This window comes from Kryptolebias marmoratus, linkage group LG23 (assembly GCF_001649575.2).
Source record: "Kryptolebias marmoratus isolate JLee-2015 linkage group LG23, ASM164957v2, whole genome shotgun sequence".
In the NCBI taxonomy this organism is placed as follows: domain Eukaryota; kingdom Metazoa; phylum Chordata; class Actinopteri; order Cyprinodontiformes; family Rivulidae; genus Kryptolebias; species Kryptolebias marmoratus.
The window spans coordinates 11,042,299-11,056,385 of record NC_051452.1 but is presented as its reverse complement, the minus strand read 5'-3'; the positions used below and the strand labels follow the sequence as shown (position 1 = coordinate 11,056,385).

At 48.0% G+C, this 14,087-nt stretch overlaps 1 protein-coding gene across 3 annotated transcripts in view; it reads left to right on the top strand.

Moving 5' to 3' along the window:
• The first annotated feature begins 367 nt into the window (after nucleotides 1-367).
• The window catches only part of creb3l1 (cAMP responsive element binding protein 3-like 1), a 24,117-nt gene continuing 10,397 nt past the window's right edge, over nucleotides 368-14,087 (top strand). For 2 of the 3 annotated variants that reach the window (XM_017430032.3, XM_017430034.3), the window contains exons 1-7: nucleotides 368-703; nucleotides 5,686-5,818; nucleotides 6,538-6,624; nucleotides 12,668-12,822; nucleotides 12,925-13,006; nucleotides 13,112-13,308; nucleotides 13,703-13,849. In XM_017430032.3, coding sequence (XP_017285521.1) covers nucleotides 596-703; nucleotides 5,686-5,818; nucleotides 6,538-6,624; nucleotides 12,668-12,822; nucleotides 12,925-13,006; nucleotides 13,112-13,308; nucleotides 13,703-13,849 — 909 coding nt within the window. In that variant the 5' untranslated portion in view covers nucleotides 368-595. The remainder of the gene's footprint in view (nucleotides 704-5,685; nucleotides 5,819-6,537; nucleotides 6,625-12,667; nucleotides 12,823-12,924; nucleotides 13,007-13,111; nucleotides 13,309-13,702; nucleotides 13,850-14,087) is intronic. The other variant, XM_017430033.3, reaches the window with a different exon arrangement.

The window sequence follows — 14,087 nt, the reverse complement described above, 5'->3', positions numbered from 1 at the left end:
AAATAAATAAAGTTTGACAAACTTAATTTGATTACATGTAATAAATTAACTCATTTTTTTTTAACTGGAGCGCCATTTTTTATTGCATCTATTAGAACTAGCCAGCTCCTCTTCCTATTTTGACTCAATATAAAAGCTGTTATTACCATTTTGTTTCTGCATCCCTTCATACTAGAGTCCGTTTTACAAGGGAGGTGGTTACAGGCTTCCAGAGGAACCTACTTATTTACTTTTTAAATTAAATTTCATTGAGTTTTCAATAAATTTCCACGACAAATAACTGTAAAGAAATCTATCCTCCCCCAATAGCTAACGAACCTGAAAAAGGGGGCGGGGTTTCGGTTGAATATTCATTGGCGCCCGCAGCTGACAGAAAGGGGAGCACGCGGAGGGCAAGAGGAGAGCGCAGACGAACTGCAGCGGAGAGCGGCGCGGGGGAGGATGCGCAGGTCGACCGCCAGATAAGTTGCCTCAAATTCGCGGACGAAACGGCTGAGCGCGAGGCCCGGTCGGAGAAGAACCGAACCGAACCGAGCAGCGTTTTTAAATGAGTTCATCTTAAAGACTCGTTTCCCTTGGGAGCCGCGAGCGAACGATGGAGTCCATCTTCGACAGCCTAACGGCGGAGAAACTCTACCCCTCCGGCGGGAGCAACCTGTTGGACCTGGAGGAGCTCAGCGACGGTGATTTCCTCACTAATGTGGTGAGTTTCCTCCATCCCGGTAAAACAAATTGCTCCTGTGATGTCAACCGAACGCACCCGTCTCCCCTGTCCCCGCCCGCCCTCCGGCCGAAGGTTCCGCCCGGAGCCGGACCTCAGTAGGGCGGTGGATTTATTAGATCCTGACTCACATCCGGGGCTCTCTCACACACACCTGTGTGTATGTGTGTTTAATTGTGTAAACTACTCCTGGAAACAGGTTCCGGTGGGTTACTGGTTAACCTGCGCGTTCAGCCCTCCAGTTGCTGCTTTATCCACCAATGGGAATGGGCGCGCGTCGTTGTCTTGTCTGTTAGCAAAATATCTCACGAACCCACGAGCGAATTGAGACGAAACCCGCGAGGGGGTGATCACAAGATGCGCGTATACAGCTCATTAACTTTTGGGGTGCACCCGACTCAACATGGCCGCAACAGCCAACTCATCCCAACGGTTACAAAAACGTCCATAGGTCAGCCAATATTAAAGATACTGGGGCAAATATCGGCGTGGTAGTAGCCGAGGCTGACTCCCAACGCATGTTTTAAACACTAACAGATGTAAAAAATTCAATGTTAACTATATGGAGCCAGCTGTGTCTGTTAGCAATATATCTCCTAACCTGCTTGACGGATTTTAATGAAACTTTCAGTGAATAATCTGTGGATGGACCTCTACAGCTGATTTCTTTCGGAAGCCAGTCCAATTCAAGATGGCCACCACAGCCAGCTGACTTTAATAGACACATAAATGGTTTTAATGCAGTCAGTTGTAAATATATTGAGGTAAAATCTGGCGTGGTTGTAGCTGAGAGTCATTCACAACTCATACTCTGAGTGCTGCCTATTGTGCAAAATATTTGCCCAAAACTTTAGCTTTAGTTGTTGGAGTCAACTTTGTCTGTCTGTTGGCAAAATATCTCGCAAACCGCTGCAGGGATTTTAATGAAACCGCTGGGAAAGTATTAAATGGATGTACATCTACAGCTGATTAGGTGTTGGAGTCGGTCCAGTTCAAGATGGCCATCACAGCCAGCCGGTGCTAGACGGCGCAGAGGTGGCTGCACGTTGGTCGGTTCTTCAGACGCAGAGCTGAGATTTGGTGGGAGGTTTTCAGGCAGAAAGTCTGTTCCAGCCGGTGAGTCAGTCGCGCAATCTGCTTGTGGTCAAACTGCTCTAAATAAAGGTGTCCGGCTCTAGCTCAGGATAGAGCCGAACTTTGGCGTGGCGGTGGCAGAGATTCATTCCCACATATCCATGGCAATGATGGCCAACTGGCGGCCGCAGGGACAGTTTAGGGACCAAATGGGTAAATCGAAGGTCGCCCCGTTTTGATCAAACCGTGAGGCGTCACCCTCAGAGTATGTGTCGGGGATGACTCTCAGCTACTGCCACCCCAAGTTTCAGCTCAGCGTCCGGGAAGCTGCCACTGTTGTGTTGGCCACCAGCCATCTTGGATCGGCGTTGTCTCCGGAAACCTAATCAGCTGCAGACGTGCCTCCTAAAGATAGAAGATGTCTTCCGGCTCATGAGATATTTTGCTAACAGACACAGAAATGGGGGGTGAAAACATCATCACCTGCTTTTTGCTTTTTCGGTTGTGCGTTTTGGGTGCAAAATAAAAGCCTGAAATATTCAAGATACTCCCTTATTTTGAAAGGTTCTGCTCAGGTTTGAGCACCTGGATCTGGAAAATGTTTGCTTTATTGCCCTCAAAGAATGACTAAATTAGTCCGCTGTTTGAGAAATCCTCAACTTTTAGTCATTTTTAACAAATCTGCTTTCAATCAGACTTTTAAGTTTTCATCCATTTGGTCCCATTTCGATTCCGTCTCCTCATAATCTCTCCTTGCTCCAAATATTCCCTTATTTTCCAAGCTTCGGCACTCCGTTTTCTCCTGTTCTATTTAAATCTGCTACCCCGTTCAGACCCTGCACTCCAGCTGCGGGAGGTCACGCCCATCTCATTTGCATGCTGGCTTTCGATTGGCTGGCCCCGGCCCCGGGCGGCAGGAATGTGCGCAGGCATGCGGCTGATCGAGCAGGAGAGCGACTCCTCTGCTGCTCTGTCCTGGGGAAGCGTCCCCCCTCTCTGCGTGTGACCTGCCGCGGCCACACACACACACAGAGACCCGTCCTTTCTGCTGCGCTTTAGGTTCATATCATCCAAAAAATCCCAACCAGTGAAGCAGTTTTTATTGTTTATATTTAACTTTTGGACACTTTGAATCAGGCTGACACCAACCGTAGGTCAGCTGTAGGCGTCCATCCTGAGAGCGCCCAGCTGCGGCCTGGAGGTTCCACTTGCGGCCCGGTGGAACAGGCGGTGGTGGATCTCACTTAAGTCTCACACCTGTCACTTGTGACACCATTTTTTTTCTCCCCTAACTTGACTCTGTTCCCCGCAGAGAGGGGAGCGTTTCAGGTGTCATTCGGTGCGACAACTCCTTATTTGTTCTTCAGCATGATTAAACTCCTAACAAGGAAGACGTTTGGGAGGAAAGTAATGAACTTCCTGTTGCATTTCCCAGCAGCGGCCATCAGGTAGAGCAGGCGTGGCGCAGGTTAGTGTCACACCTGCGCTGAGCCGGGGAAAGTAAGCTGAATGTTGACCTTTTTTTTTGTCTGTTTAACGTCGTAACTCTCACTGCGTGACCTTAGTGGCCAGTTCTGCAGACACTGAGCTTGAAGTGGGCGTGATGGTAGCCGAGAGTCATCCCCAACGCGTGCTCGGAGTGCTTACCAGGTGTCCGCGGCCAAAGCTTTTAGTTCGTGCAAGATGGCGGGGGAAGTACGTGTGCCTTTAAGGGACGCTGGTTTGGCGTTTCTGCTGTTCTACGCATTTCCATAAGCTTGAAAGCTTGTGCCAGGAGGAAGCAAATTCCAGCTTCAGGCTGGCGCTGTTACCGAGTCTGCACGTTCCAGAGCAACTGCAGGGGGTGCGGGGCTTGTTGCTGCTGTGTTAATTATAAGATGCATGGAATGCTAAGAGCCTCTGATCGTTTGTAACTATCGCTTTAGACGCAATTGAGACGGCGCAAGGTCTGGTCCCCCCCCAACGCCCCGGGGTTGCAGCGACACCCAGGACCTCCGGGCTCCCCTGCGCGCCCCTGTTTCGCTTCGGAAGGCTGGAATATCTGAGCCGGAGCGCCGTCAGTAAATCCCCCACCACCACCTTCCTGCGGGTTTAGACCTGAGCATGAGCAGGAAACCCAAATATTCTAGTTGTGGGGAACCGGAAAGGTAAAAATGGGAATATTCTTGGCCCAATCTGTGCTTCAGTGAGGGGAAATTCATCCTGCTTTATCTCCTTTCAATTTTTTTTGTTTTTACACCGTTCAGGAAACTTTCCCCAGTTCAGTTTTTTTTTTTTTTGACCGGACAGGTCTAAATTCCACCTGTGCTTCCATTGGAGCGCAGGTAAACGCCACACTTTCCGAGCAGCGGGAGGACAAGGCTTCCCTGTGGTCTTAGTCGCCAACGAGGAAGAGGAGACCAGTGAAATGAGAACGGGAGCGACTCATTGACTTTTCCTTGCTTTTTACGCGTCCTAATTGAGTAAAAAGCTAAAACCGCCATTTGCTCCGTCGCCCGTCATGTTGCCCCAGTTGTTTTGCTCAGCATCTGTGTTTTTTCCCTCCCCGTGTGTGTCTGTTTGTGTTCGGCTGCACTTGTTTTCATTAAGCAGCTGGATGCGTCCCAGAGTTTCACCACAGATACACTTGACCTCACACACACACAACGTGATAACTCATGTGTGAGACTTAAAATCTGACCGGGTTTAAGATGCAGCAATGCCGATGAAAATAAAAGTCAAATTGTGCGAGACGATGTTTGGATTACTTTCACTCCGCGCATGAATTAAACACACAAATTGTTTTTTATTTCATAATTTTATTTTTTAAATTTGTTTTTGCACATGTTGCTAATTAAGTCGAGGTATTTCTGTCAAAGGAGTCTCCAAGCAGAATGTGTTTGACTTCCATCCAGCCCATGTGTAGCTGCTTTTTTTTATATCCTGCTTTCTGAGTGTTTGCTGAAGAACACGATGACTCATGGCGTGTGTGCGTGTGTGTGTGAACCAGAGCACCATGCCGTCCCGAGCTTCCAGAACATCATCCCTCAGCTCAGTGACTCATCCGTCGGGCTGAGCTGTTTGATGGTTTTGTCTCTCTTCTCGCTGATCGGCCCTCCGATTCGCAGTTCACCCCCCCAAGCGGTTCCGACCTAGACTGCGGTCGGCTCGGACAGAACCTGGGAGCTCTGCCGGGCTGTTTGATAGTCAGTCCCAGGGACGAGGACTTTTTGGAGCCTGTCCTTTCTGTCCTCAGAGCTCCCGGGTCTCCCGCTTTTTTGAGGCCTGGCATTCCTCGAAGGAATGCATATCACTCGCCGCCCTTCATGCCATCGTTTTAGATCATCAGAGTTGAGCTCAACATCTGTAAAACCGACCACATTGTCGCCCTTTATGTGTTTCTCCAAGGTCAGCTGGCTGTGTTGGCCATCTTGAGTTATGTTGGCATCCAATTATCGTTTCCCGAAAGTTTCAATAAAATTCGTCGTATTGTCTACGAGACATTTTGCTAACAGCGCAGAGATTTTGCGCAACCCTGTTAGCACTCAGAGTACGCTCATTGTTGGGTCAACTGAGCTGTAGGGTCAGTCAACTTCGGCGGCCATCTTGAATTGCTAAAACCGGTTTAAGTGGTTCATGAGATGTTTTGCTAACAGACAAAAAACACAAAATTGTTTAAAATCACACTGATCGCTCTGCCTTCGTCTTTCAGCTGAGGGGGCAGGAACGATGATTTTTCCAGCGTTTTGTTGCCCTTTTTTATTTGTTTGCTTGTTTTGTGGAAGTCCCAGCTTGGCTCAACGAAGGAGACGTCAGCCGGCTGAATATTTAGCTGAAAAGTTTGAACTTCCAGCTGTCTTATCGACCAAGTAACCGCCTCCGTCTCTCCTTCTTTTGCTTTCGTGTTCTAGCCTTTCTCAGGTGACCAGATGGACGACTTCAGCAGTGAGCTGTTTAACAGCTTCTTTGACGACCACCTGTTGGAGCGCCCCCTGCTGGCGGACAGGCATTCACCTCTGCACCTCGACATGGACAGCAGCCCAGGTGACTGAACCGCCGTCGGAGTGCTCCGTGGTCGCTGCCGCTCGCGACTCGACGCGAAACAAACCTGATAATCCGCCTAGACGAGATCTGCTTTGCTGCGTGGCCGACGTTCAAGAAAAGGTTGCGGGTTCGCCGCTTGTTTCGATCTGACAACGCCTCTCGAAACGTTGCTCCCCACTGACATCAACCCCCTCCTTCCTCCCATGGCTCCTTCCAGACCACAGAGGTCAAGGGTCGTGATTTAAGAGGCGGATTGGCGTTGGCCCTGCTCGTCACTGGGATCCTGGCATTCCTGGCTCAGTCTGTCATCTCGCCACTCTCGTCACTAGATCAGTGTCTCTGTCAGGTGTTGCCATGGTCACAGAAGCAAGAACATGATAGAAGAAAGGGGCTGCTGTTCTCAGGAGTACGCTATATATAAATAATGGTAATATTTCTGGAATCGATCGTCAGAATCTCATGCCAGATGTACATTAACGGATTCGGTGTTAACATGAAGCATGTTAGCTGCTGTGGAAGTCCTGGTTTTGAGAGCTGAAAGAGTGACGCTGAGCGGTGACTTGTGCCGTGCACTTGCATGAGTGCATTTGGCCATCATCAGCGGCTCCCAGGAGCCAACGCAAGCTCGGCGCCGGCGCTCCCGAACAAAATCCTCGTCGCGCGCGGGCAGCACTGTTCCATGTTTCCATCCTTCTGAGAGGGGCTTTTTAATCTCGCAGATATCCAGGCAGAGCACAGCTACTCTCTGAGCGAAGACTCCGCCCCCCAGAGTCCGGCCCTGTCGATCAAAATGGACCAAGAGTCTGGTGGGTCAATAACTTTGATATTTTCAGAATTTCCGCCCGGCGGTTTCGCGCAGACTCTCATGTCGTCCGGTTCGGCCGAGTTTCCTCTCTGCTGTCTCTCAGATCATCTTCAGAACGATCAGCTTCTCTTATCTGTTAGGGGCACGAATCTACACAACCCGGCTGAATTCTTCCCCCATCACCCTCACTCGGTTCGAGCCTCCATCCCCCCACGTGTCTGTCTGTCTGTCTGTTTCTCCGTTTGTCCCGGGGATCCTGCTGCTCAGACAGCAGGATCCCAGTCTGAGCAGCTCTCCTCCAGCTAAGCCCTGCCCACCTAACACACACACACAGTCATAAACACACACAGACCCACACAATGCTATGACAAGCATATGGTTTGGAGTCTGCAGCTCCAGCCGTCGCCAGCGGAAACTCTCCTTCTCTCCTCCTCTCCTCCTCTCCTCTGTTGGGTTATCTGTCTCCACTCTCTGCTCCTGCTCTCTGTCTGTCCGCCGCCTCTAATCCAACTAAGTCCACTTTGTCGGCATGAGTATCAATTACCTGCGAAATCACCACATTTAGAGCGAAAAAAGAAGAGTGCAGCGTGAGGTAAAAGGCTATGAATCAAAGCTGTAAGACGGGAGGTTTATGTAGAAATGATGAAAAACTGGGAAGAAAAAAAAAAAGTTTTACGTCTCTTTTATATATCCAACTCAGGCTGGGAAGGTTTTCATTCCCAACTTTAATCTTGTATCTGCATTTGAAGCACGTGTTTGACATGCTTTCCTGCCTGTGTTGCACTTTATCGGGATTAAAAGGGCTCGGGCTCGGAGTGCTCTTCCGAGCCCGAGGGGTGGTGGGGTGGTGGGGGGTTGTTTTAGGGGTCCTCTTTGCAGTTCGTTTGTCCCGATGACTCAGGCCATAATTAGACACCTACGGATGTTAGACGTTCTCGACCTTTTCAGAAAAAACCCAGCCCGCTCTGAGTGCAGGGGTTTGTTGTCGGTGAAGAATGAGCGTTCTGTCAGCAACCCGCCGTGCTGTCTAATTAGGATCCAGGCTGTTTGGAGTAAATAAACCTCAGCTCTGCTCGCACACAAAGACCGGATCAGCTTTGGCTTATTTTGAAGATCAGGACGAGGGACACGACTGTTGTCGTTATTTTTATTTTACAACTCGGATAATAAACATATTTTATATAAACAGAAGCAATCCTGTGCTCAGTCATGATCAGATGAACAAACTTTGGTGCTCCTTTGTGTCGTAGAAAATTGGCCATGAAGTTTAGAACACATAATCTAATTTAGTGTGCATGAACAGTTAATATCTTACTTGTTGTAGATAGCTCTGTGAACGACCTGAGTTTGGAGAAGAAGGTTTTCTGACTAAACTGCTAATGGCTAGTCTGAGGAATGCTAAGACCTTTTTTTTTTGTAACACCATGGGTATTTGCAGTACCAAGTAGTGGCAGCAGCAGCTGGCTGTAGCACTTCCAGCAGGAATAACCATGTTGTGTAAAAACGGCAGCAGGGTCGGAGCTGATTTAAGCCGTTATCTCATCGAGCTGCTCAGAGTGAACCGCTTGCTTCCACAAACTGAGGACGAACAGAAGCTAAAGTTAGCAAAAGGCTTGCTGAAAGCTAAAAGGAGCAAAATGATAGCTAAAGCTTAAAGGAAGCAATAGCTAGCGAAAACCTAGGAGTAGTTAAAGACTAGCTAAAAGTAATGAAAGGTTATGTAAAGGCTAAAAATAGCAAAAGGGTACTTAAGCTAAAAGTGAAAATCTAGCTTAAAGCTAAGAAAAACAAAAGGGCACCAAAAATTGCAAAATGCTAGCTAAAACTATTAAAATGCTAGCTAAAACTATTGAAAGGCTAGCTAAAACTATTAAAATGCTAGCTAAAACTATTGAAAGGCTAGCTAAAAGTAGCAAAAGGATAACTGAATAAAAAGACAGCAAAATGCTAGCTAATAGTAGTAAAAGACTAGCTAAAAACTAAAAGCCAAAAGTTGCAAAAAGGTAGCTGAAATTAGCAAAAACTTAAAAGTAGCGAAAGGCTAACTGAAAGCTAAAAGTAGAAAAATTGAAGCTAAAAACAGCAAAATGCTCGACAGAAGTAGGGAAATACTAGCTACAAGTAGATGGGTAGCTAAAAGTAGCTTGCTGTAAGCCAAAAAAAAGCAAAGGCTAGCTAAAACCTAGTTGCAAAAAGGTAGCTGAAGTTAGCAAAAAGTAAAAAGTAGTGAAACTGAAGCTAGAAACAATAAAATGCTAGCTAAAAGTAGAACGGTAGCCAAAAGTAGCACAATGCTAACTAAAAGCTAAAAGTAGCCTAACTGTAGCTAAACAGTAAAAGTAGCAAAAAAAGACAAAAACGGAGCAATTCTGCTGAATCAGATTTTAAAGAGAACAACATTTTAGAAGGAAATCTCCCTGCATTTCTATGGGGAAAACTTCTGTAAATCAAGTTAAATATTTTTTAAAAAGTACAAAAGTTACAAAAACCCAAAGCATCCATCTCCCGAACGAGACGAACTTTTTTAGTTGGATTTCAGACCTAATCTGTGTTAATCTGAAGATGGAGAGCAATTGAAACAGGACGTGGTGTTTTTGTTTTCGTCTTGTTTTTCCCCCCGTCTCTCTCAGCCTGTGGTCCTCCTCGCTGTCAAAGAGAAGCTCCTGCCGCGCAGATCCAGCTAACGTTTTAACGCGCCTCCTGCCCAGCCGAGATCAAACGCAGCAACCCCCTCTGCTTATTAACGTGCGTCTCATACTTGCACCTACAGCGTTTCACCGACACAGGAAGGCTTCTCCTTTTAACAACACCCACAAAGAAGAAAAACCCCTCATGAAGCAGAAACTGAGCTTTTCCCTCAGCAGCTCTGAGACGTTTTCTTTTCCTCAACGATTTATTCGTTTCGATCCACGCTTTTAATATTTTTATTTTTTTTACTCTCACAGCAGCGGTGTCAATGGTCCCTCATTGTGCGACAACGTTAAAACAGCCACAAATGAGTTTTCCTCTGCATTAGAAGACTGCTAAAAGCTTCTGGTTCTCATTAAAAACATACAAAAAAAAAAAAAACTGGTGGAAGGTTTCCAATCAGGCCCTGGCTTAACAAGGGAAGGGGGTCTTAACAAGACCCAGACTGACAGCAGGACCGGCCTCATTAGGAGAGGCTGATGCGGCAAGATGACGAGGATGTAGGGAGATGACAGCTCCACGCCTCGACTAAAGACGGCAAACGTCATTTCAGAGCGAAGCAGCTGACTGTCGATCGCTACTACAGATACGGCGTTAAACGCTGCACGAAAGATTTAATAATTTAGCGCCCCTAGTGGAAGGTTGGTCAGCGCTTTTGGCGTCAAACGCGCAGATTAGTATTTCATTGCACCTATTCGTTAACGCCCGTAGAAGAAAATTGACTTCTACTTAAGAGTTTCTTTTCCTGCGTCTCCTTTTAGGGTTAAAAGCCGCCATTTGTGTTTGGACTTCAGTTCAACGCATTTGAACGCACCGTTTTGTGTGTTCTAGGCGAATAGAACCGGCGTCTTCTGCGTGTCTTTGGCATTTCATAAAAGTACGTTATCAGTGGTACAAAATGTCTATTAATCCTCGTGCTGAATGTGAGAGGAGGTAAAGTCAGTAGGACAAGCTTTAGTTTTTTCCATTAAGATGGTTCTTTAGCCTACAGCTGGCGGGACAAGAAGCCCAGTAATTGTGCAAAAAATGGCTTTTAAATATATGACAGGTGAAGGTGCCGAAGGATGGTGTTTAAGGACCCGAATGAGGGACAAATGCTGTCATTTTCTTTCCTGAAACAAAACCAACGCTACTGTAGGGCAGAAACCCAAAAAAAAAAACAAAAGAAGCAACCGACAGAATCCGGCCAGAACCCAAACTATAAATCATCCGACTTGTTGGGACGGCAGACGGAGCATTACGTTTGGCCACAGAGTTGCTCATTTTGTCAACATTTCGTTCCCCCATTGTTCTTGTTTCTTTCCGTTCCAGGTGTTTTGATGGACAAGATGGCCCTCAAAGCTCTGGCTGATTGTCTCGGACCCGAGCGGCTCGCAAAGCAGATCAAGTTCTGCTCGGGCCGCCGCGGAGTCGGTTTGCTTCTGGCGCTGCCCACTGCACGTCGTACTCTTCAGTTTGCAGCTTTTGACTCCTCCCGCTGCTGTGGACGATGCGGTCAACTTGCTTTTCCACAAGAGCTGCGCTTCTCCGTTCTGCCCAGAGCTCGTGAAGCTGAGAGCGTTCTCGCCTGCGCGACGTTGCTAGGAAACCGGGAGGCGATGGACGTGACGTCGGCTGCGAACACAAGCAGGAGCTGCTTTCTTTCAGCGCACTTTGGGAGCCTGCTTCAGCCGTCTGTCTTCATATATTAGACGCTGAATGAATCAAACACGCTCATTCTGACGTTGCCTTTTTTACTCTTTAAAGGTTTTATCAGAATTTCACTTTCAGAGGCAAAGCTGAGCGCGTTTCTAAGCGCAGCTGGTGAGGTTTCTTTGCCTCGGCTCATCTTTAAACAAAGCTGCTGCGGACATTTACACCCTGTGTCGTACATAAAGCGCGTTGCAAAAGTATTAACCCCTCCATCCTGTCTGTTCTGTTGCCTTAAAACATGCAGCGGTTTGTCTTTGAACATAACCAGCACTTTAAAGATGCAAAATGTTGGTTTTTATCATTGTGAGATATAAAATAATACAGAAAACCTCCTAATTTAATACTCTGTAAGCGTTAGAGCAACGGGTCTCTTCAGGTTGAGCTTGGTTCATCTCGTCACTGGGGGGTTATTGTCTCGTCTTTATCAGTCTAGATGGATGTCTGGACTTTTCTGTTGGATGGTGCTGCTTTGCACAGCAGTTCTTTAGGTCTTTAGGATACATTTTGAGTTGGACTGATGTCCGGGCTTGGACTCGTCCTCCTGGAACCTCTGGAGCGTGGCTTCAACGGTGCATTCAGGGTCACTGTCCGTCCCAGGCTCAAACCTCTGGAGGGGTGTGTTCAGGGTCGCTGTTCGTCCAGGGTCGCTGTTCGTCCAGGGGCGCTGTTCGTCCAGGGCTCAAGCCTCCGAAGCAGTGCATTCAGGGTCGCTGTCCATCCTGGGCTCCTTCGGAGCGCTGTGTTCAGGGTTGCTGTCCGTCCAGGGCTCAAACGTCTTCAGCAGGTGCGTTCAGGGTCACTGTTCGTTCCTGGCTCAGACCTCTAATAATGGATTTAACGGAGCTTTGTGGGATGTTCGGGGTGTTTTTTTTTTTTTTTGTTTTGTTTTTAAACCTGACCCCATTTTGTCGAGTCGAGACAGCGAAGCAAGTCCACGCTGTCTCTAGAAGCCGCTCCTCCTCTTTAACGCCGTCCAACAGGACTTTAAAAAGAAAAACGGCGGCCTAATGCAAAGAGAAAAAGCCGCATCACGTCCTTAATGTTTACTTCCCCTCTTGGGTCACTCGGATGGGTTCATGTTTCTGGAGTGCCAGCTCACTCAAGCAGTAAAATAAGCCCCACCTCATGCAGCTCTCAGCAGACTAAACACTGAAGCACCTGTGAGACTCTCGGCGGCGTCCCCCTCATTGCGTTTCGGTGGCCCTCCTTCGAACCTCTCCCTAACCTTATCGTTGAGGCTCTTGATTATGCGTATTTCCTTTCAGTGTTTAAAGGTGGACACTCGTTGCGTTCGCTCATTTAAAATTTTCTTTTGCTTTCGGACTCTCTCACTGGAGGTAAATTATGCGCTGCAGTTGCCAGAGCGACGTTGTCCGGGCAGCCGGTAATAACAGGCCTCGACAGGAAGGGCCTGAATTTTCCAGGGAAGCTCTCTCATAGCGGGATTTATAAGCTGCTGGTTGTTTCCCATTGGCAGACCTACAGCGAAGCCTCCCCCCGAGGAAGAATGTGGCGAGCTTTACTCCAGTCACTCAGAAAATTAGAAGTAGGAGGGTTTTTTTTTTTTTTTTTTTTTTTCCTGGAGTGAAATTGTGGGAGTGTTTTGAGTTGAAAGTAAAAAAAAAAGACATTTATTTATTTGTTTTCTCTCCTCTTTTGTGTAGAGTTCGAGTGGAACTTCAGCCAGGACCTGTCCACCATCTTGGTGAAGCAGGAGGAGCCCGACGTAGGTCAGAGGTTAGATGCCCGGCCGCTGGCTAGCCCGCCGCTCGTATTAAGCCCTGCCCCTCTTCACCGAGGACCGCCGTGGAAACACTCGGTTAGCAAACCCCGTCAGGCTGAAACGGGACATGTGGGTTTTGCCGCTCCCGTCCGCAGGCGATTCATCTTTTTGCGTCATTTGTTTTTTTTTTCCCCGTAGGAGCGCCATCAGGAGGACGTGAAGCCTGTCGCCATAAAGGACGAGCCTGGCGAGGTCGGACGGTACCTCAGCCTGCCCGGCGGTACGCAGCGCGGCGCAGAAATGTCACGACAGCCCCATGACTCACCGTTTCTCATTCAACCCTCTGCTTCCCCCTTTTTTTTGTATTTTGTTTTTATTTTTTTAGACGATGCCCTCCAGCTCCCGCCCACCCCTCCCAGCAGTAACCATGGCGACAGTGACGGCTCACTCCCACCCTCCTCCCCGCACCTCCCTCTCCCGCCGTCTTCCCCGCAACCGCAGCCGAGGTCGGGAGGTCGGGCCTCCTCCTCCTCCTCCTCCTCCTCAGCCATCTCCTCGTCTCCTCTCCTCACTGCACCACATGTGAGAATAAACTCCTCCGTCTTCTCTCTCCTCCACCTGTCACTCATTTCTGTGTGAATAATCAGTGATTGTTCCACAAGTGTTCCACAAAACTTGCAGCCATTTGGGGGGTTTAATCGTCCCGTTTAGCAGCTTCTGCTCGACGAGAGTCAGAAAACTTCCAAGTCAACAAATCTTCTCTGATCGAACGAAGCATTTTGATCCGATAAATGAGACGTCTGAACAACCAAACCAACGCTCATTCCCAGTTCTGCTCCCTGTCCGGGATGGTACAGAACCCCGGATTAAATTTAGTAAACATTACCAGCCCTGCCAAGCAAAAATGGCATGGGCATTTGGGCGCCGACGTGGGATAGACTGTGTTTTAATATATTAAGTTGTTGTTCTTGTGCAGAAGCTGCAGGGTTCAGGACCCTTGATGCTGACGGAGGAAGAGAAGCGAACCCTGGTGGCAGAAGGCTACCCAGTGCCGAACAAACTCCCCCTCAACAAAACGGAGGAGAAGGCGCTGAAGAGAGTCCGGCGGAAGATTAAAAACAAGGTAAGCTTCGTCGCTTTCAGTCGATCGGTGGCCCGGCGGCCATTAAAGCAAAGGTCAATTCAATTCAATTCAATTCAAAAATACTTTATTAATCCCAAAGGGAAATTAAATGTTGACGTAGCTCATTTAAATCAANGAGTTATTATAGATGGTGATGGCTGTGGGCAGGAAAGATCTCCTGTAGCGGTCCGTTTTACAGCTAATCTGAAGAAGCCTTTGACTAAAGAGACTCTGTTTT